The following is a 24,761-nucleotide window of genomic DNA, read 5'->3' as shown; positions in this document are numbered from 1 at the left end:
GGATGTAGTCACACCTACCATTCCTTTTTGTGGGGAGCATAGCTAAAAGTATTACATAGCCTTGAAAATCTTAGACTAACCTTTATTTTTTTTTTCCTTTTCCTAAAATATAATGGTTACTAAGTCGAAAAACTAAAAACAAACACACAAATTGTTTGAATCCTGACAATGAATCTGACCTGTCCTCTGCTTCCTTTCATCCTCGGAAACTGAGGAATGCCCATGGTTTTCATGCTGCTCACACACTAACTCTCACTATTTAAGCTGCCAGTGTGCTCTGCAGAAATCTATATATGCATTTTTCAGAGATACTAAAACAGAAATGTATTCCTACTGCCTAATTTTACTGTTAACTGGTAACTTCGTTACCTATATTTTTGTGTAATATGTAGCCCCATTCGCGCCCACACCTAGCAGTCCCTGTAATATTTTTAATAACTGAGAAGATTGTAGGTACCAGCTGTATCTAATTATAGGTGTCTGGGAACATAACATTGCTGGTAGTAAAAATCATGGTCTCTGGTTAATGCTTTTGTACAGATCTCTGCCTTTTGAGTTAGCATTTTCTTCAGCCACAAGCACAGCTGATGATTTGCAATGATGACTGACAGTAAAATTTATAAACAACAAGATGATGATAAAAGCCCTGTGAATTCAACAGGAATTGAGTATGCTAATATCTGCTGGCTAATGCTACGTTCTAAACTGATATTATTACAAAACAGATTTTAAGAGCTAAAACCATTTGAGTAAATACGCAGAATGGTTATACAAAATGATAGGGGCATAGGATATTATATGTAATAATTGCACATTTAGGATGCTTTTTTATATACTTGATAGCAACAAATTTGTTCAGAAAAGCTGTTTGTTCATGGATACTTTTTGTATCTTTAAGTAAATTTTATATCTGAAAATGTAGAGCTGATACTTGACTTTTCTAAGGGTTGCATTGGAAACTCTGTTCTGTAGTCACACAAAAAATGTGGTAGTAAAGCTGAGTCAATGCAGTGGAAGAATTGCATCCCAGTGGAACAAAATAAACACCTTCTAAACTATCAACAATAGCAGAGAGGGATGGGGGAAGCTCAGAAGTGTAGCATTTGTGTTTAAAAAGGCAACCAGACATCTAAACCCCACAAAAAAAGCTCTAAAAGCCACAACAAGGAGGCTTCTTTTACCCATCCTGTACAGTATTATCCGAGAGTAACTGAGTGGCTGCCTGGTTCTGTGTTGCATTAATATCACTCCACACCCAAACTGTGAGATAGAGCCCTTCCAGCTTCCATTACAAATAATTGGAAATTACTTCATTTGGTTTGGTTTTTTTTTTCCTTCCCTCTCTCAAAGGTCAGGTACGAATTGCAGACAGGACTGATTCATTGAAAGTCAAAGAATGTAGCTATCCAGACGGTATTTTTAATTTCCTAAGTGTTCAGAGCAATGTGTTAAAGGTCTCTTTCTTATTCCTTAATGGAACGGTGCATGGTAATGTTAGTCACCTTTTATCATGTTTATATATCTTCTTTCCCTTAATTGCTATGAGAAATTAATTTGCAAAACCTCTGAGGTGGCTTGTTGACTTTTTAAATGAAAGAGAAGTGGCCTTTCTGACCAAGCCCTAAAAACAATCCAAGTCCACAAAATCTTGAATATTATTAGTGTCAAAGCCTGCTCTGTACTTGTCATAAAATTCTGTTCTGTAATTCTGTGCTTTAGGTAAATAGGTCACTAGATAAGATTGATAACAGCATCTGCAGTGAAAGGTGTTAGACTGAGAACTAGAGAAGAAAACGGAGCAATTTCTTTCAAGAGAAATTACACTGATGTTATTTGTTATTGCTCCAGTTAAAGATCTGCCAGGGTTTCCAATTTAAAACCTTGCTTTCCAGAAGACTAAAAGCATGTTATTTCAAGGCAGAACTTGTAATGCAAAGAACCTTTTTCCTGCCAGCTCTCTGATGTGAGGATCAGTCATAATTCCTTATCACTCTGGGAAGAGCAGGAAACATTAGTGGTGCATTTTCTTAGTATCTTCAAAATGAAGAAACTGGTCAGGCCAGAGTACCCTGGTGTGGTGACATTCCTAATGCTTTCTAAATTGAGTATGGTCATTGATCAGCCCTGATCTCTCACCTGCATCTAAGTGCTATACCAGAGTCATTTAAAAAACAAACAAACAACTTCATTATAGATTTAGAAGACGCTTAAGAAATATCTTGAAACCTCCTGTTTGAAGAACGTGAAATTTCAACAAAATGTTAGCGAGGAAATGGGTAGCACAATATTCCTTTCTGTTAACTAAACTGGTTTTGAAAGTGAAAAGCTACAAAATACTATACTATAAATACTTTTCTAGAGTATTTTTTCCATATTAGGTATGAGGTAGAATATACGAGTGAATTATCACTGGCATGGCTGTTACTCAGAAGTGCCAAACCATTGATAGAGATGTTCAGATTAAAGTATCTTTTGGGGTATTTTGTTAGGTTGTTGTCTGGTAAAATTGGATCCTTAAAATCTTGCTAGAGGTGGTCTCAAAGTATTTGTTGGTAAACATTTGAGTATTTCGAAGTGTTACAAAATGCATATTTGGTAGCATGAAAGAATTTTGAGATATGCTTTATTTGCAAGGGTTAATTAATATTTGGTTTAAGGTTGGGTTCTTTTTGTTTCTGCTTGTACTTCTTTGCCAGGCTTATCAAGATACCACAATCTGTTAGCTCAGGAATTACAATGTTTCTAAGAGCTGGTGTTCTGGACAGAACGAGGGAAACAAGCAAGGGAGAGTACAGAAGAGATTGTAACAGTGAGAGTCATGCTTTCAGCCTCTCCAGAGGTCCAAAGTTTTCATGTTTGTCCTTGTGCCTTTCTGGTGAAAAATTGGGAATGAAGATGACAAACATAAAATTAGGCCCCAATTCTTTTTTTTTTTTTTTTTTTTTAAGCTGTGGATGCAGTGCATTTCCCCCCATATGAAAAATCAGTGTGAAAACTAAAAGCATCTCCAAAACCAGGTTTGTCTTTACCCTTCCATTGCAATAGCTATATAGGTGGTGTCATGGCTTGCATAATCTTGGTTATCTGTTGCAGATCAGGAACAAAATAACTGTGGTGCACTCAGGAAATTTAATATGGGGAAATTCTAATTGTCAATAAATTACTTTTGGTTTTTTTTTCCTTTTTTCTTGCTTTCTGAAGTCACAACAGTGTGCAGCTGGCTGTAAGCCTAGGACAGAAAAGAAAGAAAGAAGGTGGTGCAAGAAAAGTCAGCATTTGGAGAAGTGCTCTTTCTCAGTTGACTAGAGTTTATCACCTTGCTATGACCAAAACATACTAGTGATGTAAAGTCCAGAGCATGTAAAACAAAAATAAAAACAAGTGCAAGCATGTGATTATAGTTTCAGTATTCTTAGTGTCGCATTGTAAAAAATATTCTGCTGCTTTTTAAGGAAATGAGAGGGTTTGTTGTTTTCTGCCTCTGAGAGACCTGACTGAATGTACATTCAGGAATGCCTGAAAGACTTTGTCAGCAGTGTGTGATGCTTGCATTTGAAAGCCTGCCATACATGCGTGTACAGGTATGCCTGACTTAAGTTTCCATGGAGATTTCTTGTAGCTAATTAACATAGGTGGATTTTGCAGATAGTTTTTCTTTGGCTAACCTTCTCTAGGTTCCTTTTATTGTCTTTAACAGGTAAAAGAGTTGGTGGCAGTGTGTGGTTTTTTGGGTTATTTTGTTTGGGGTTTTGTTTTTTGGTTGTTTTTTTGGGTGTTAAGCAGATACAAGCTGAGGTGTTTGGTTATGTGGGTTATTCTTCTTTTCTGGAGTGAACATACAGGGCTGTTCTGCTCAAGTGTGCGTGGGGTGAACTAACTATGGGTATTATACCAATGACTTTTCCTACAAGCTTCATAATGTCTATCCGTAAGTTCTGTGTGCAAGCTCTCAGCATGGTAATCACAGGCAGGACAGAATTTCTGCATGTCTTCACTTTTCATGATGAAAGCTGATTACACTTTCAGCTTTCACCTGGGTCACTGCTAGCAATAAAAAAGTGAAACTCAGGTTGTACATGCTTTATGGATAATGCTGATTTCCAGTAAATAGAGTTGCTAAAGTATTTTTTTTTAATTGTCTTCTGTAACCTTTAGCTAGGTTAGCGAGAATAACAATACAGTACACTAGTTTTTCTTTTTAAAAATAGTAACAGATGCATTTCTTGTTGCAGAAGACAAACATTGGAGGATGTTTGGAAATGAACAGCCTAATGGCATGCATCTCTCTCTCTCATGTATGACTTTCTTGTCACCCGTCCAGGGAGGTATTGACCCACCAGACATTTACAACACAATGATAATGCACTGCTATATTGCTGCTTTTATGTGCACGTTATTAAATGTTAGTAAGCCTGAATGCGTAAGGTTTGAGGGCATATTAGAAAGTGGTGAATAAGCAGACTGATAATTTGACTATGGAATAACAGGAAAGGGTATGGCTTTAGATGACTGAACTAGTGGTCTGGAGCAGTTTGCTTATGTGAGAGCAGTACTAAAAGGAGGAGTGGAATGAAAGATAAGCAGAAACTGAAGGGATAGATAATAGTGTCGTCATAGACAGAACTGGAACAGAGCAAATGAAATAAGGGAAGTTCAATTTTAGACATATTTTATCAAATTTGGATGTATGCCTAAATTGCAATAGCAGATATTTTTCTGCCCCCTTCCACAAATGTTACGTCAGATTAGGCTGTTAGACTGTATACTGGCTACTGTTGGTTTTATTAATCAAGCTCATTCCCCTTTGCTAGCCTGAACCATAAATATATTTATTTTAACTTGGATTTAATTTATAAACCTTTACTAAAAGTTTAAAAATGTCAGTCACACCATTTCTGAGGAACTAAAATTCTTATTTGTACATGTCCATGGACAATATGGAGAAATATTACATCCTGCTGCAGTAATTCTAACAAGAGGATAACAACATTGCCAGCCAAGTATTTGAGGTTATTTAGCAGGCATAGTGAAGCTGTTCTTGATGCAGGATTTCTGAATTTCACTTCTTATTCTTACTGCGATTTCCTCTGCCACTGTAGTCACGTATCTGTTAGAAATTCTTGGCTATTTTAGAAGATCAGCAGCCCTTTAGTGCTGAAGTAGTTGGTTTTATTATTGTTAATCATAACATTTAAGCACCCATGTACTGAGGGTTTTTTAAATGTTTTTCTCCTTGGCCTTGTGAGACTGACAGTTGTTACCTCTTGTACCTTTAGGGACAATGACTTAGAAAAATGAATTATCTCAGATAATTGCATGTAAAAATAGAAACCTGGTGTTACAGTAAAGAATTTTCTGATCCTAAGCTTTTGTTTTTTCCTGCAGGTGTTTTTGCCTTGTCTTTTAGAATGTGAAACAAATAGTGATGTAAATGAGATAGCATATATGCTTACAAAACTGTAGGGTCAGACTGGCTTTTTTTAATTTGGTTAAGAGTGGTATTTTCACTTTCTAACATTAATATTAAATGTTAGGTGGTACTCCTGACTTGAGCCTAGCTATATATAAATGTTATGTTCTAGAAAAGTAAAGGCTTTATGGTCACTATATTAGTTTGACATATCTCAAGAACAGCAGCTAACTGGTAAGGTCCACACAATCTCCATGCTATTAAGTTCAAAACAGTCTAATCAATTTCAAAAGTTCAATTTCTGTTCTGTAACGAATTAAGGGAAGCAAATAAAATGTAATAACGCATTGTTATTAAGGTTTTAGTAAACTTGCCAAATGTCAGGCTGCTGGTACAGTCATGGTGCATTACACTTCTGTGATTACAGCTTGAGTTGTCATTATAGCGAATGGCATTGCTCACCTAGATTTGGGAATCAATCTGCAATATTATGCCTGGGGCAGGAGAGAAATGCATTACAAAGGTTACACTTGACAGTGAATATTCAAAACACTAGATTTTTAATAGGTTTAATGTCTGCTTCTCTTAAATAGTGCATACAAATACTTTGTAGGTTACATAATGAAAGAAATATACAACTTCTTGTATTTGAAGAACCTGGTGCTTCCCTGGCTGCAGTGTGGCAGTTAAAAGTGACTTTTGATAACTGGGAACACTTCATCAGATGGTTACTTTTGAGACAGAACGGGGGGCGAGGGGGAATTGAGACTTGACTAGAAGTGCTATGGAAGAAATAAATGTTTGTTACTTTTGATGGGTATGATCAGTTTAGAACTTGCACTGAACTGTAAGGTTAACACTCTTTGTAATTCATGGATGAGTTGCTGGTTCCTTTGTATCACTGATAGCACAAAGGAATGTTAATGCTGATCTTGTCAGACACTGGAGGATTTCTGTAATGTCATGTTCAGTGGAGTCATATCAGGAATGAATGTATATGTACCAGAAATATAGAAAATGTTTCAGGTGGGAAAGTCGAGCTTTTTTGCATATGTGGAACTTAGAAACCTCTCTGAGTATCTGATTGCTAGTAGGAAGTAGCAGGTATTTAATTAGGGGTAGGGGAATGTGAACAATGTGAGGAATTTTATGTTTACATGAGGGAAAAAAATCAGAACTGATGTAGAAATGCAAGACTAGATTTGTAGATAGGTTGCATTGTGCCCATTTCTAGGAAGGATGATTTATTTATAGATTAATTTTACTCCAAATGATGCTAAAAGCACTTTGCAGGCTCAGTGTAGAGGTCATATCAGTCATACCTGGTTAACTGGGTTCAGCAGAGCAGAGCAATAATACCTGAGAGTTCAGTGTAGAAAGTGATGAAGAATAATGTGTCCAGTTCAAAAAGGAGAGATGAACTTAAGTGAGCAGACAGCAGTTTGAGCAAGTTGAAGTTTAGCCAGGACACCTTGCTAATTCTCCCCAAACACTGCATGGCACAGGAGAGGAATAATTTTTCTCATAAAGACAGTAAGTTTCAGGGTCAGTTGATCTGAATGCAAGAACTTTGAAACCTGTTCTTAAATTGGAATGTTTCCCTGTGCAGGCGAAGTGAATGAAGGCATTCAGCAGTGAGGGGGGGAAAATGTAATAATTAAAGCTTGAGTTTGGCTTGCAGAGGAAAACCCATTTGTGCAAAATCAGATTATTGGTGTTTCGCTTTCCTTGAGACTGTAGAATGATGCATCTTAAATTACGAGTAGCGGAAGGCAGCATTTCCCATGGCTTCTCCTTATTCATGCCATGCGTATAGAAAAAGTGTTGAATGCATAACAGCAATGATGGGAGGACTGTAAGCAGGAAGAGGAGGACATAATGGAATGTCACATCATTCCTTGTAGTGTAATGTGACCTTCCCATTAAATTAACTTCACGCTATTTGCACAGAAGGAGAACTAAGATAGGGAGTATTTTGTAGGGGACAATACTAAAGTTAATTAGGCAGCTATATTACTGTCACTCTTTACATTAAGAGCTCAAAAGCAGGATATGGGCAATGGAGGTATAAAGTTACTTTGGATTCTGTTCATTTTGAAAAAGGAATTGCTTTGTTATTTGTGAAAACTAGGCTGTGGCGTTGTTTGGAGTACTGTAGCCTGGAACCTGTTTTTCTGGTGTATTAAGAGGGAGGTTTTAATGTAATTCTTCAGTGACTTGCTGCTAAAAGGTTTATGCATCCTCTCTGCTAATCTAACAGGTACAAAACGCAGATTCCACAGTCCTTATTGGTGTGAAACACTGATTTTTTTTTTTTTTTGCATATGCCTGTCTATCAACCACAGTGGAGTAACCATGGAGTAGGGCACAGTTCAAGTGAAACACTGATAGATTTTGGTCTGCAAGCATTTAGCTTCATACCCACCTGTATAATTTTATTTAAGGGTCAAAAGGTGCTTCATAAACCTGTTGTGATATATTTAAATTTGTAATCGCCTTTCATACACTGCAGCCATTACAAATCTTCCCTTTTTAAGAATAACTCTGACTTTTTAGTAAGTTTCCTTACTCATAAACGACAAATTCAAGCTGTGTTTCATTGGGCTCCAGGAAAATAATCCATATGTTTGAAATAAAGAGACTGCAAAGTTAGGGTTATTTGTAAAATTTTTTTTTTAGGTTGCAGTAAATTACAGAATCCACTGAAGCCCCTGGCAGATCCTAGTTGCTATGAGTGCACTCTACTGTGTCTTTGGCCTTGAGCTAATGCCTGTGGCACTTCTGGGAGGGTGAATCAAGTCATTCCTCATCTGTTAGAGCAGTCCTTGGACTGCACTACTTTAGTTGGAAATGTCTTTACTTCAATCGTTTTGGCCTCTGTGCCTCATTTTGCTCCTGCAGGTACAACCAATGGTTCCCGGTGACCAGATAGCCTCATTTGTCTTCCATACTGAGGATCCTGATCTGTTCAGGATTCCAAGATGGCATCATTTGGTCCCTCTGTGTGTCAGCATTTCCCTCTCAGTGCTTCAGAAACCCTGTGGTTTTGAACCCTGGTTGATTTCTCCCTCTCCCCTCAAAGTCTGTTTGTACCCCTTGAATCTGTTAGCTCCCAGTTCAGACAGAGGAATACTTAGAGCTTTATTAGATAATAAATTAATCCCCATAGCTAATTGTTTGCCATGCTGTTTGGAGAGCTATTTATTTTAAGAATAAATGAAGCTATGTCACAACTATGGCCTAAAAATAAAGGACAAGCATTCCCTCTTTCACTAGAGAGTTACTGGCAGAAAATCAAACCTGTCATGTCTGACAGTTTTAGAATAAGTCTCGCACGTATGGTTCATGCCTTGAATTCCCTCATGACTAGGCTGGTACCTTGTGTATTTGTAGTACTGTCTCACCCCAACTGCCAGGTGCTACTGGTCATCTTGATCTGCCAGCTAGCTGTGTTGGTTATGTTGGAGAGGTTGTGACACGATGTTGCAGGTACTGTTACCTTGTGCACCCTACATGGAAAGCATGCCCCCCTAAAATTATTCTTCCCTAAAAATCACACATGAGAGCCCAGCAGCAGCATTTCTCTCTGTCACATAACCTATTGCCAAACACATGCCTGGATACAGGGAGTAGGAAATAGTAAAGGTCTGGAAGTCTGGTCATTGGCAACTTTTAGGACTAGTACTTTCTTGCAGGTGTCATGATATTGGCAGGTTGGCTGGTGAAGAATAGTGTGACTGTCATCAGTTCACAGTGGTCAAGTGTGACAACTGTAAGCCACAACAAGCTGGCAGCTTGCTACTGACAAAGATTTTGGCCCAGAACAGACTGAAATAGATGGACTGTTATTCATCTGCATCATAATGACCACATAACAGTAGGACTGAGTTTAAACAGGGTTTATATTCCATTCCTAAATGTTTTTCAAAGCTGGTATTTACAGTTCTATTTAGGGTTGATTAGTTCTGCCAGAACTAGAAGTATTTATGAATTTCATACAGTGCATTTATTATGTTGACAAAATAATTGAAAACCTGTAACAGTTATCTTGTCAAATATATTCTAGTCAAATTCCATCATTTTAAAAGCTGGAAACAGATCTCTTGCTAGTTCTGAGCCCGTCTTCCAAAGAGGGCAGATGTACAAAGAAGCCTTTTCTCTAAGGAAGCTTCTCAAATATATAGGACCAACACAGTATTAGCTTAGAGCATATGGTTAAAATATTCTGTCCTTTATGCTGCTTTACATTGTTGATACTGTCCTAGGTTTATCTGTTTATGTGTTGAAGAAAGTGAGTCTTTACTATAACAGAAACACACTTTTCTGTTTACACTGGCAGCAGGTGGTAGGTTATCTACAGATATCTACCACACGCTGATTCAAAAAAATTTTTTTTATTGGGTTACCCTGAAATGTTAGAAATTAATTCTTGGAGTCAGTGTCAGATAAAGTGACGCTGGATCAGAACTGTGAGACAAATTGCTCATTACAGTTCAGGGAGCTGAATTCTCTGTGCAGACAGCTGTACTGTCACTGGAGGGTTTTGGGGCACTTCACCTGCAAGCTCTGCCTCAACAAATGCTGCCATTGTTGGTGTAGCTCATAGGTGGATTTCTGTAAAATAAGCTCATTTTTAAACTCATATCAGAGGCATTGCTATGTCTTGGAATTATTATTTGTTTGCTTGCGTTTGTTTCTTGTCACCCTGTTTAGAGCTTGTGTCACTGTGCAACAGCCTGAACTATAAACAGTGATGTTAATCCATGAAAAATCAAAAATTAAACCTTGGCAAGATCCTAGTGATCCCTATCCAGCATCATCAGATGGAAGCTTTATTTTTTTCCTGACTTTTTTTTAGAAAAAAGAGAAGAGCTCAGCAGCATGGAATCCATTCAGCTTCGCTGTCTGACAGTCAGAAATCACTCTTGCTTACAGTGAGCTCACTTCATCTTGCAGTGAAAGCAGATAAAGAGATTTAAAACCAAACAACACAAAAAAGCCCAAACCACTACACACCACACCAAATCTTTTCCAAAATGTCACTTTGCTATTTCCATTAGCTCATGAGAAATGTTCCAGTGTAACCTCATCTAGGTGTTCCTGCTCCAGCGGGGGGATCGGACTGGATGAGCTTTCAAGGTCCCTTCCAATCCCTGACATTCTGTGATTCTGTGAAATCCTTCCCTCTTAAGAAAGCTGCTGTCAGTAAAATATTGTGTATGTAATTTTTTTCCTTCGGGTATTTTACTTTCAGCTGTTCTCCTAAAATAATATGAGCTTATACTATCTATGTGAGATCTGAATTGGTGTGTGGCAATAATTGTGAGTCAGAGCAAGTTCACTATGTAAGATAGAGGCTTTGAAGTAAGGCTTGCCAGTACCTACTGGTTGTAACAGCAAATTCTGTGAATGTAAGGCTTTGTGCTGTTTTGCTCAGAGGTCAGTTGGAAGATGCTATTGCTTGAAAACTGATTTAATGGCTGTATGACATACAGCCTTAAAACTAATGGAATATGAAACAGGAAATCAAAACAAAGAGAGCGCTTAAGGAGAATGGGCCACAGATGTAACGCAGTCTGTGTGTGCAGCTGGCACAGCTATCACAAAATGCTTCTGAAAATAGCTGTCCTTTGGAAAGTCAAGTTTTGGTGGTTTAGCCATGGTTTATTCCTTTATTGCTGTGTCAGATACTAGCAGTTTGGACTGAACTTCTTTTTACAAGAAGTGTAGAGTAGTTCCTAAATATTAATACCTTTTTAAAAGTCACAGATAAAATGATATAAGGCTTTATTTGCAGATAACCTTGTCAAATCTATTCCAAAATGCTAGTTCAATTAATGTGATGATCCAACCCACACTAGGTACAAATGAGGGGGATGTGTGTGTGTGTGCATGTCTAAGTTCTATTATAAATTGCTAATTTATAATAAAGAGAGGGCGTTTTTACTTCAGTATGTTACATCTAAAACCCATGCAGAGCTGTTGCTGGGACCTTGGTGTATATATTTAAAGGGTGTTTCGGATTAGTATCGGGATTAAGGGATACTCTGTAATCTTGCATGAAACATACCTGCTAAGATCCTTTTCTTGACATGTTCATCTGTCTCATGTTTATCATGGATGAAGTTGGTGCCAGCCAGTCTGTGCATACAGACTCATTCTGCTGGTGCAGTATGGACCATATTCATTCCTGTCAAAATATGGATTCACTTAGGATCCGTATTCAAGCAGAGAACTTGACCCTTTGAGAAAAATATGCTTGAGTGAAATTAAACAGTGGTTGAGAATTTGGTTGCCTGTTTGTTTGTCAACTTTATATTTTCAGTTTACTTAGAGAATGTGCATTTATATAGCAACCCATTGTATACTCTTTGTTTATTCTATATAAAGTGTCACTGGAAAAATACTTTAAGAGATTTATAAGCTTTTAAATTATCTTAGTCTTCAGCTTGCATCTAAAAATGAGCATTTGTTTTAGGGAAGCAACAGGAGTGGCTGCCTGGGAAAATAACAATGGAACTTTCAGTCCCATATTGTGACGTGCATGTGGTGAAAAGATGACTGTTTTGTTAGGGCTGGCAGATGCACTCTGTTCATTTTACAGGTCATTACATTTCTCATTATACAAACTCAATCATCTGAGTTTTTAAAATATGATTTAGAACATGAAAAAAAATAGTGTGCAAGATAAATGTAGAATTCTAAATTTTGAAAAACAAAATATAATTTGAGAAAATGACAGATAAATTCTATAATGATCCTACTGTGTTATTCTCATTGTCTGGCTACTCCATATGGAAGGTTATGTTCTGACCTTAGGAATATCACTGCATGCAGAGTAACAACAAACAAAAAATTTCTATCTGCCAATCTGCTTAGAGATTCTGATTAATTTGCCTGCATTCTTAGAGGAAAGAATCTGTAGCATTAATGTGTGCACTAGGATATTATTTATCTTGATGTGGCTTGCAGACTGTATCCTTTTAAAAATGCTTTAAAGTGCTGCGATGATAGAAGAGAATTACTGTTATTAAACTTCTCTAACATTTCTTTGCAGAAACTTGTTTTTCCTGATCACCGAGTCTTGGCTGTCTTTGGAAACCAGATAAAAATAAACAAAACAAAAACAAACCACAAAAAAAAGCCCACAAAACACAAACAAACCAAACCTCACACCCCAAAACCAAAAAAAACCCCACAACTTCCTCCCTTCTACCCCCCTCCCTGAACTGGATGTGATGTTTGTTTGCAAAAAGCTCAAGATCACAGATAACAGCTACTACTTTGGAAAAAAAGTGGTTTGTTTTGACAACTCTTTGGCCTGAGTAATAATTCACTTAGATTTTTTGCTTGGAAAGCAATCTGTTAGCACAGCTCTCCTCCACACAGATTTTCTTAGGAAAGACATAGATGGGAGGAGGTGATGTTTAACCAGCTGAGCTTTCTGTTACTGTTGGCTTTCCATTGTTTTCTTCCCCAGAAACCCGAGTCACTGTGATCCCAGAATAACAACACTTAAAGTGCCACTAGTGAGCTGGGAAGATAGAAGTGAAACAATGGCTCTAACAAGTTCAGGCTTAATCTTTCCCTGTGCATTCGGCATTTTCTTCTCTGATCGCAATATTGTCCGGCCTTTCCAACACCTTCAGACTGCTGTTACATGAGGTTTAGGTATTACTCAGCAAAAAACAGAGCTGTGAAACAGAACACATTAGCTTAAGCATTTATGCTAAGCCCAAACCACTGCTATTTCACTAGCATGTGTCCCACAGCTAATTCTGGACTATCCATATGGATTGTCCAGAAATTAGATTCTTCACATATCCCTAAGAGTTATCAGACCCTTAAATAATGTAAATACAGTTTTCCATATTAAAGCAACACTAGACTTTGTAGCTTCCTACCAAACTAGGTATGTAGACTAAATAAATTGCCTACTGCAACAGGGCGTTGGTAAGTCTGTGTGTCGATGTGACTGAATGCTTTGTAGCTTAGTTTTGAGTAAATCAAATGATCTATAATTGGGGAAGTCCAAGATGGATCTCTTCTGCAGAATCCTGAATAGGACACCCTCAGTCTTCAGCATAGGAAAGGACTTCATTACTAAGAGACCTTTTAAAATTTTACTGTGAAACTGATTCAGTAATGTCCTTTTTTTTTTTTTTTTTTTACTATGCCAATGTAAAGCCTAGGATAGAGATTAATATTATTAGTTTATTGTTGTGTCTTGCAAGTATTAAAATACAATAAGTATCAGGGTGAGACATTCTAGAAATATGTGCTGGATAGGCACAAAGCTAGCTTGTGTAATTAGCCACTTAACACCCAGTAATTTGACTCTAAGTATTAGGAAAATTCTCTAAACCCTTTCTTGGTCTGTGTGTTTTGTTTTCTTTTTTAAACTCAAATACAGGTGGATGCAATGAATTCTAATAAACCTTACTAACATAAGCTGTCAGGTGTTCTGAGCCATTAGTAAAGCAAAATCACCCACATAAAGCTGATAATTTTGAACTGTCCTGCATGAAAGAGGTTTTCTAAAAGTTATGAAAGTAACTATCTCAGAGCTTAAGACAGAAGTTCTTGGGACTGATCCATTGTGCGTTCCATTTACAAGGCAAAGCTGGGTTTGCTTATGCATACCCAGTTCCTTCCAGAGGTGAATTTAACCATAATTGTTAACTCTACCAATAGATTTCCTGGGCTTTTGCCAACTAAAAAGACTTTTTTTTTCTTTCTTAAGATCAAGGGAGTTCCAAGTCCTAGTTTGTTTGTCTTATAGAAAGCACAGCCAGCTCTTTCTTTCCTGTGAGTCTGGTATACTTGGTCAGCTGTTGTTTGAGGAAAATTGTGCCAGGAAGCCTGTCATATTGTAATTTTTAATGTGTTTTTCTTTGTTGCTGGGGTTTAAAATTATTTCAGGTCTTATGAAAAATGCTTGCTTAACAGTCTTTGCAGAATGAGGTTTTTTATTTATTGACAAAACCAGTAGGAGCAATGCATGTTTGCTCCCAGAACCTCTCAAGAGAGTGTGTTTTGGTGGGAATGGATGTGGTGAGGATGATGGTTGGGGGCCCAAATCCACTTATTAAGTGGGCTACAGCAGCCTACAAGAACAAAAGACTCCAAAGCCAGTTTCTTTTACCTCAGGCTATATAGCATAGCTCACTGCATTGTCTGCATTATGTTGTCACTTGAAATTTTTTTTCCTTTGTAGGTCTGACAGCGAAACAGGAAGTAGCTCATCCTTCTGAAATGTTTTTTCCAGGCCAATGACAGTATTTTTAGTAGAAGTTGGATCTGTTCTGTTGAAAAAGTAAATAACTTTTTAGGCATGTCTGCACTTTAATCAGACCTATTCAAAAACTTAAAGACATATTCCTGGAGGAAAACTGTGTTGTAATATTTAATTTTCAATAACTTCAAAATTCTAGCTAATATGACTGTGGTTTTAGAGAATGATAGCACTTCATTTGCTGGCTTGATCCTTCGATTGTCTTCTCTGATGTGTACCAGTTAAATACAGTCGGCATTGGTGGGACTGGAACAACGTGCTACGTGCTGCATGGAGGACTTGGTCTGTGTGTGAGTTTCAGGTATAAGCTGAGCAGGAGAGGAAAAGGAATTGGTTACTGCTAGGGGAAGAATGTATCTCAGAAAGACAGTTTACTGTTTAAAAACCAGTGAGGTATCACCATGTTCCTAAACTGTCTAATTTCTTTACCTCTTTTGACTATTTGTTTTTAAAGCTTCTCTTTTTGGTAGTTCTAATAGTAATTCTGTGATAGATTTATGTAAACTATTCAGACAGCACAGGATAGTGTGAAGATTTTTACACATTGAAGTCCTTTGTCTTGGGTTTCTGAGCCAGTTTAGCATTTTGCAGTCCTGGCCATTGCCAGCTGAAGTAACTCCTGACTGTAAGGACCCGTGAGAAAGAAGCAGAAGAATGTCCTAGAAAAATTAGTGCTTGCCTACAGGCCACCTTGATGATACTTCCTTGGTGCTGTGAAATTCAGTTTCTACTAGACAATAGAATTTCATCTCAAGCTAAACAAGATCTACCGTGACGCAGGACAAAGCAGATGATCATTGTCAGATACCTTGTGAAGGGTTCACTAACAGGTCAGTTGAGCCAGTCATCTCAGCATATTTGCTATTAATCTAGATCCAGAATTCTGGAGATGGGAAATGACCACTCTGCTTCCCCCCATGAACAAATCCAAACAAAGGTCACATCAGAGTGAAATTTCTTTTAGTCAGCCTATAAAATAAACAGATTGCCCGGCTCACATATAAATGCCAAGAGTTTTAAAGGAACTGTTTGAAACTCTGAAGATCTTAAGGTCCATAAGGAGTTGAGATAAGACAGAGAAAAAGGCAGAGGGCAAGGTGTCAACAGCACATCTGAAATCGACTTTAACTTCAGTGCTTAGCATCCACATGAAGAATGGCTGTGGAATATTAAACTGAAACATGGTTGAGGAGAAGGGAGGCAGTTCAGAAATTTGCTTCCTTTGATGTTATTCAGTGACAGTGACAAATGCTGTAAGATTCAGACTGTGTGAGGGCACTGGGACTTCCAGGCCCACATGCAAGCTTTTGGCCTCACACACCTGTATTCACTACCCTGCCCTTCCTGTGTAAGTTTATGTGACCAGGGACAAGTCACTTATCTTGTTCTACCTTCATTCTTCATGTATACAAAAAGGATAATACCACACTTGACAAGAATGTTGTGAGGATTAATGTCTAAAAGTAGTAAACGGCTAAACTGCTATAGTAGTGGGGAGCGTGTAAGTATTACAGCAGAGAGGCTTGGCAGTCCTCAGTGTTACTGGATGCTGTTGTAGCCCCTGTAGTCCTTCCATCTCTGCCAAGCCAGGAGACTTGGTCCCATCTATCACACTCAGAACCAGCCATGCTTAGCTACACATTTGTGACCTCCAGGTGTGAGTATTACTGCTTGTATCTGGAAATGAAGCCAAAGGAGAAGTAAGATCTTGCTCTGTTTTACTAACATGCTGACAAGAATAAGTGTTGTGCCTTAAACTTAAATAATTCCTGCATCGGTGTTAAGTAAATAAAAGCCAGCATGGGAGAAACCATGGAAGTTCAGAAGGAAACAGGAAGTCTTGTGTTGTTTTTCATGTATTTTTGTTCGTGTTTAATGATTCCTGAGTGATGGACAATTGGAAATTCAAACAACACAGTAAAGAGTTAACAATCTTCACAGCTGAGAACAGTGAGCAGTGCCCAAAAACAACCATTAACTTCTGCATGCACTGCTTGTGTTTATTGAACTACTATCCTGCACCTTTTCACCTTTTTTTTTTTCTGTTTCCTTTTGTAAGAGAAGTGCTTTGATTGTTCTTAATATGGCTATGTTTCAGTTTCATGGTAGTTTTCAACTTTGGTGTTCTTTGTCCTCTACCAGGTGGCAGTCATCATGCTTTTTATTCCATGGTTTTTATTGATTTGATCAAAAGTAATTAAAGAGATAATTTGTTCTCAATTACATTTCTGTGAATTTCCTGAGGCTGGTAACTCTGCTCTCCAGCTGTGTCTTTCCCCAGCTCCTTCTCAAATTAACTTTGTTCTTGCTATGAAAAAAAGCAGAATAGTGTGTTCTTTTTTTTTTTTGTTTGTTGCATTTGGATTGAATAGAGACTCTGCTGCAGCAGATATCGATCTGGTAATTTTATTAGGTAATCCTGCCTAGGTCATGAACTTTCATGTTTTTAGCATAGTATTCCAATAAGAAATCCTGTGTTAGACTAGCAGAAGCAAGAAACCGCTATTGTACTGCAAAAGGGTTTTCTTTTTTTAGTTTAAAACAGATTACATTCATTTCTAGTAGAATGAATTTTTGAGGATCCAAAATACCATTGGGACGTTTGGTCTTCTAGAAGAAGATTAGGTGACAACATATGTAATTCTGACTTCAATAGGGCAAAATATCTAGAAAACATTAGCTATGGGTGAGTAATATTATCATGGCAAATATGCAAACAAAAATGTGAATAAAAGGAGTTGGGAGTGTTGCATATACCTAAATTACTGGCATGTTACCTGGAGACCATGTAAATGACAAATGAAAGACAGAAATATTAGCACAGAGGGATGTCATACAGAAGTGATATTTTTTTTTTTTTTGCTTGCTTATTTGCATTGACTTCCAAGAACATGTTTCAAAATTTTAAAATCATCTTAATGAAAAGACTTTATAGAGACTATAAAGATGGCAGCTCAAATAATGTGGCTGCTTAAGGGGTTAAAAGTAACTGTAGAGTAAATGCACTGATAATGATGGTATTATAACTGAGACTAATTTGATCCAATTATTTTACAAAACTTACCAAACTTATAAGAATGAAGTAAATATTATCTGGAGACAAGAAAATAAAAATGGATTTCCCTGAGGAATAAGAGAAACAGGGGGAAATCAATGGAATAAACAATACTGAGCTGGTTTTATTGTGAAAACAACAGTTTTTCTATACATAGGCTTTCCATCACTTTAATATCTGAATGGTTCATAGATGTTAATGAATGAAAAGTGTTATTTTTCCCAGGTTCCCATATAATTTGGGGAATGACCTATTAGAGAGCAGTGTAGGGGAAAGGGACCTGGGGGTCCTGGGGACAGCAGGGTGACCATGAGCCAGCACTGGGCCCTTGTGGCCAGGAAGGCCAGTGGTACCTGGGGTGGATTAGAAGGGGGTGGTCAGTAGGTCAGAGAGGTTCTCCTGCCCCTCTGCTCTGCCCTGGGGAGACCACACCTGGAATATTGTGTCCAGTTCTGGTCCCCTCAGTTCCAGAAGGACAGGGAACTGCTGGAGAGAGTCCAGCGCGGGGCAACAAAGATGCTGAAGGGAGTGGAGCATCTCCCGTGTGAGGAAAGGCTGAGGGAGCTGGGGCTCTTTAGCTTGGAGAAGAGGAGACTGAGGGGTGACCTCATTAATGTTTACAGATATATAAAGGGTGTGTGTCAGGAGGATGGAGCCAGGCTCTTCTCGGTGACAACCAGTGATAGGACAAGGGGTAATGGGTTCAAACTGGAACACAAAAGATTCCACTTAAATTTGAGAAGAAACTTCTTCTCAGTGAGGGTGACAGAACACTGGACCAGGCTGCCCAGGGAGGTTGTGGAGTCTCCTTCTCTGCAGACATTCAAACCCGCCTGGACACCTTCCTGTGGAACCTCATCTGGGTGTTCCTGCTCTGGCGGGGGGACTGGACTGGATGATCACTGAAGCTCCCTTCCAATCCCTGACATTCTGTGATTCTGTAGCTGGGATAAGGTGCTAAACGGTTTATTTAGGATGTCAGTGGAAATTTCTGACAGAGGTGTAACTGAATCTACTTATTCCAAATTTCATTCTCATGCATTCACTAGCAGACAACCTTTCTCTCACTTTTCTGCTGTCTCCTTCCATTTTTCTTATATGTCTATACTGACAGTAACGTGCTCACTGGAGTGCAGAAGGAGACCTGACGGGGCTGGAACTCCCTCGCTCATTAAAAGTACCTGTAGTAAAACAGCGGAATGAGTGCCCCTTTCTGTCGATATTGGGACCAAGCATGGAAGCTGCTGCAATAGCTCTTACCAAGTGCTCCCCTTGGCAACAGAGATTCTCAACTGCGAAGTGCTTTGCATTATTGATATGCTACAGCACAGCCTTAACAAATCAGGTATCTTGTCTTTGCCGGTATGTGTTTACATCTGCAGTTTTAGTTGTGGCATTTTTTTAAGCTGAAGCACTAAAACAGCATTACCCCCAAAACAATTTTAATTTTCTGTAATATATTCTTAGTCAAGTCCTTTGCCTCAGAGCCTCTTGTGTTTAATTGAAAATTCTCTTTTGGTCCTGATGCCTGTTTCATGTTCCCACATTCTAGTGAAAGGGGAGAAAAGGTTACTATTGAGCAGCAGCAGTAAAAGAAGAAATGGGGAAAAAAATCCTGAGTACTTGGCTAGAATCCTACCTTTAAAATTCAACACTTATTATTGTACCTGCAGAACAGCAGTAGTCATCTCTATATGAAGTGCTTCACAAAAGTGGTCTAAACATTTTTGTAAAATTAAAAAATATATTTCACCAGGTCAGTCTTGCATTTGGATGACTAAATGTTGGTTTGTGATGAGGCTGTGCTGATTTATTTTCATCAAAACACATTCACAGGCTGCAAATGTGATCATAATGCTTCTGTTCAAGTGATATTTTAGAAGGAAGAAGAGTGCAATAGGTGTGTCAATCTGCTATTTTTGACAATAACATAAGTGTAATGAGTTGGCCAGAAGGAAAAAACTTGAAGAGTTGCCAAGGAAATGAGTTCTTTCACCAGCTTAAACAAAAAATTTGAAAATGTACAGCCTAAAAGTATGTTGATTATACTTCAACTCCACATCTGCAGATGGCAAGCACAGCACCTGTGCAGGCTATTTCCAGGATAAGAAGAAAGCTGAAAATTCAAAACATACAGAACAACATCTGCAAAGATGACAGGTGTATGAAATGGAGAAAATGTTTATAAGAGGAAGGATTTGTCAGAGTTGAACAATTTTTAATCTCCAGAATTATTTAGAAGAGACAGTAGTAGTATTTGAGAATAGTTAGGATAAAATCTAGAGTGTTTGCAGGAGGTGGGTTTTGACTGAAACAAAAAAGAATTTGTTCATCCAAAAATACTTTACGAGCCTTCAGCTTTCTTTCTAAAGCTGAGGAGGACACGGACAGAGGAGCTGTCTCTGTTAGTGATGCCGGGGCTCCCTCGGTGCCAGCAGCCCCCTGGGGCAGCACGGAAAGGGGTCACCTCCAGGTCCCCAGGAGCAGAGCTATCGACAATCGGGTGGCATCGAGCTCCACCTGCTGCAATGTTTCTGTACTTCATTTCACCTAGAGCTGCTGGATGTGATCTCAAGAAAAATGTCTGTAATCATCTTAATGGAAAACTTTTTGGTCGTTTCCTTGTGTAATCTCCCTTTAAGATGATGTTTCATATATTACTTTGATTTTTTGTTTTGTTTTGTTTGTGTTTATAATTATTGTTTGTTACATATGGAGTTGTATGAGATTTTGTTACTTCACCATAATGAAAGCAGGAAATGATCACCGAAACAGGCCTGTTGATGACTTAAAAGCAAATTAGATGAACTATGATGAAAATCTTCATAAACTGGGAACACTAAAAAAAAAAAACAAACACCCAAACTCCAAAGGTTGTTCAGATTGTCATGATAATATATTGTTGAGTTTAACAAATTAGACATGCCAGTATTGTTTTCTCTGTTTTTATATCTACACTGTAAATTAAAAAGATAGTGTTCTACTGTTCTATAATTATGTACTATTACCGTTTTAAGCTCAGATTGCACCTTTTCAATACATGCCATGGTAATGAAAGATAATGTTGTAGAAAAGGAAGCTATTTCCTTCTGTTTTCTGTGATAAGGCTGATTGAATCACATTATCAGTGCATGAGTGGAGGGGCTGATGTATGCAATACCTCTTTCCCTGAGCAACTGTGCAAAGGTTGGCTAAGTTCACAGCTCTCTTTCCCCTCCTTTGTGAACTGGCAGAGCTGGCTGGCCAGAGGTGGGATGCAGGGAAATGTTGCACCTGAACAAACTTGTCAGTGCTCTGTGGCATTAGATGCTTGAAATGGATATAGATAAATGGCTTCAGACCCTGTATTAGTGGTCAGTGCCTTCAAGACACTGAAACCTTAGGGCTATGTTCCATCACTTCCCTTGAGCAGTAAGTTATTCTGAGAGACTCTCCATTGGTTTTAATCATGTTACTCAAGGTATAATCAGCTGTAAAAGCAATGGCACCTGGGCATTGTGGTGGGGGATTTTAACTTTCCTGATGTTTGTGTTCCTCAGCAGTGTCATTTTTATTCCCCCCCCCAGTTTTCTGTTGGTTTGTGGGCTGCCTCAATCATTACATTAGAACATTGGTGTTTGCAGTTCTCTAGTGGATGAACACACTGTTTCTTACACTTTGAACCTTTGTTCTGCTGAAATGTTGCACAGGAACATAAATTTTGAAATAATTTTGTGCCTTCTCAAGTCAAGATTCCAACAAGCAACAGGCTCTTGCTCTTAATTTATTTTTTGAATACTTGAATATTTCCAGGCCTTGGTCTGTTGTACAAAAGTTGTGCAGCCTGGCAAGCATTTTATCCATATCTCTGAGTCTGTCGTGCAGTCTTTCAGCCTTTTTTGTACATTGACTGTACTCTGACTGTATGGATGCTGCTTGCTGGAGCCTCTAGCTTTGCTTTGCTTTGCATCAATAAATTAGCTCTTTGATCTAAAACTAGTGCAGGAAGGAATTGCTGTTTTCATATCCATTTAACCTGAGCATGATACACAACTGAGGGATCTGAAGACTTTCATTAATCTACCTATGTAACTTTTTTAATAGGAGGCAATGTCTTTCTTCCACTTGAATAAACTGATGGTTGAAGTAGGACTAAAAGTGTGCTTGTGTTTGACTTCAGGGCTTTTTATGTGTCTGTGCCTTCCTTGTGGGCGAAAGCACAGATCCAAGAATAGTGGTCTATCACAGTTTGTGTCTTTGGGGAAGTAATTACAGGTAAGTAATTTCCCCTTCCTCGTTTTGGAAATTGGATTTTCTTTTTATATTAGACACAGCACTCTATATAACCATTTTCTGAGAGAAACACATTTTTCTAAGCATTTAAGCATAGTAATTCAGAAAGCATGTATGCATTTTGCACAGTAGCTTGTCAGCAGATACCTCATATGAGAACTGATTTATGCACCAAAGTTACTTAGTGATGTTGTAATTTTTTCTACAATAGATTAGTCATTATTTTTGCTTTAGTTTGTCTCTCTGTAGAAAAACTTACTTGCACTACTTGATTTTGAAAATTATGACCTACAATTATGGTACTGCACAGGTGACTAACAGTATTTCAAATATGGTGACATGGTTTTGTTCATTTTTTTAGGAACCAGCGAAAACACATGTGGAGGAAAAACCACCCAAAGAAGTGGCTGAAGTTACTGCTAACAAGTATCCTCTCAATCCAAAGGTGAGACTACTGATGAAACCTTGATTTAAGATGGAGTTAAAGAAGGTGACAAACATGTTTTAATTATTCATATAGATATGTTTGAATTCGAGGTTTAAAGCCTTACTGTATATAAGGAACCAGCCTTTTGTTGATGACTGAACATTTCATAGGTTTTATCTAGTGAAACTCTTCCTGAAAGTATTAGAAAAAATTGCTCATGAGTGAGATGTAGGGTCGTTGTAATTTGGTAAAAATAGTGTTCTGAAAGTTCACTTTAGCTGTGTTAGTTATTCCATATGTCAGTTCTAGAAGACTGACCTTTAAACTATATGACAGTTTATCACAGAAATGGCTAATACATTCAAGATTATTTATTTCAGAAATTAATATTTTTATTGAAGTAAATAGGTTAATCTTGCATATACTTATATCTCAGAAACCTGAAGTGGCTGCTCCTTTGGGTGTTATAAAGAGCTGCACAATTTAACAGTTGTTGATGATCTTGCCTATAGCTGTTATTTCAGCCTTTGCCTGGTGTGACCTTAACCTAAAAATTTAAATACTGTAAGACCTGGCAAAAACTCTACTTAGATGCCACTTTTTGGTCAGCACAGAACAGTCAAATCTCCTTGTTTTCAGTCCAATTGAAAATCTTTTCTAGGCTGGGACTTGTAAAAGATTTCTCTCCCATGCATACTTTTGTACTTTGTTAATACATAAGCACTCACGAGAGCCATTCCTCCAGTCTAAGCCATTGAACAATCTCCTCTTCCTGTTTTGTAGTCTAGTGAAGCCCACAGCTGCTTAACTGCCTGTAAGATCTCTCTCAAACTTGCAGTCAGCCAATGAGCTAAAGGCCGTTGGAACACATGCACACACAGGCATGCACAGCAGTGTGCTATCAGGCTTGTTTACATGCTTGTGAAATGACACAATGCTGTCCGAGATGGTGACTGTCTCAGAAAATACTTGGTGATTAAAACTGAACTCTGAGACTGCACATACCTTCTCTATGCTAAGCTATTCTTAATTAAGACCATAATACTTATTTTCAATGTGATCATTTCTAGTCTGATCCATCAGAACCAGTGAAGAGGCTCTCCCCAGTTAGAGAAACAGGAAAGGAGCTGAGGACTCTTAGTAAAGCTCTGGCTCACTCAAGGTAAGGGAATCCAGAGCATACAGAAACGGGCTGGTCAAGGTGAAAGGAATCTTTGCTTCTGCAGTGGCAGCAGTTGGATTATAGGTAAAACAATCAACTGTACTAACAGCTTAGAAAAGATGGTTTACAATTCTTTTATAGGCTTTATGTATATTTAAAATGTTGTCAATGCAGTATGAGGGATGATTGTTTGATAGCTCTGTGTCAATACTGTATTGTCTCTAGAGGTGCATGTTACTTTTTTGCAGTCTTTTTCACGACACAGTGTTGTGCTAAAATTAAGTAGTCAACAAAGTAGTCAAAAACAAGCAGTGTTAGAACACGTAATGATCGTTATGTGATGGAAAATCATAGTGAAAATTTCTACCACTATTACAGAAATACCTACATGGATTCATTTGCAATATACCAACTTGAGTCTCAGGAAGATGTTGACATGGAAGGAATAGATTTTCGTACCCCTTATCTAATGTATACTGAGCTGTTATATAGGATCCCAAATCCCTGTCCTGTTATACCGTTTGGACAGCAACTATTATTTGTTTGATGGGACTGACCACAGAAAGTAGCTGAGTGTGCATGCTTTTCATAGAAAGTATCTTCTATTGCCACTAGACACAAGCTCCTGTCCCAGGAGGGCATTTCTTATGGTCTCATTAAGAAAACACCACTACACGCACAAAAAAGAAAGCACACACGGAGACCTATTGGGAACAGGCTTTAGCAAAGGTATGCTCTCATTTAGGCACTCCTACTCTTAAATGCACTTAGGTTGTATTGTCACCCATGTTTTACCACTGTCACTGCAGGTGGTGATAAGTTGACAAGATTGAGGTGATTGAGGCTTCAGTATGCTTTCCTGTTGCAATCACACATTCTGATTGCACTCCAAACTTGCCTACAGAGACCATTCACTCTATTTGCTCAGCATTAGCTTAAACAGTTGCTAAACTGCATAATAAGCCTTGCAAGAGGCGACTCTAGGGTTTTCTAAATTTTCCTGGAACCTTCTAGCTTTCTTGATGTGAGTGTTAAGCTAAGAAATGAATTAATTTGCAACTGAAACAGCAAGCAGTAGTACAAAAAGATTATTTACATCTGGCAAGGTTTAGTTACAGCCTGCTGCAAATACAACTGACA

The 24,761-nt window shown here is 38.1% G+C and overlaps 1 protein-coding gene across 3 annotated transcripts in view; it reads left to right on the top strand.

Moving 5' to 3' along the window:
• The window catches only part of CCDC60 (coiled-coil domain containing 60), a 54,505-nt gene that overhangs the window by 2,441 nt on the left and 27,303 nt on the right, over positions 1-24,761 (top strand). For all 3 annotated transcript variants that reach the window (XM_071816239.1, XM_071816241.1, XM_065851822.2), the window contains exons 2-3: positions 22,394-22,477; positions 23,530-23,621. In XM_071816239.1, coding sequence (XP_071672340.1) covers positions 22,394-22,477; positions 23,530-23,621 — 176 coding nt within the window. The remainder of the gene's footprint in view (positions 1-22,393; positions 22,478-23,529; positions 23,622-24,761) is intronic.

This window comes from Patagioenas fasciata, chromosome 17 (assembly GCF_037038585.1).
Source record: "Patagioenas fasciata isolate bPatFas1 chromosome 17, bPatFas1.hap1, whole genome shotgun sequence".
Taxonomy (NCBI): Eukaryota; Metazoa; Chordata; class Aves; order Columbiformes; family Columbidae; genus Patagioenas; species Patagioenas fasciata.
This window is presented reverse-complemented; position numbering and strand designations above follow the sequence as displayed.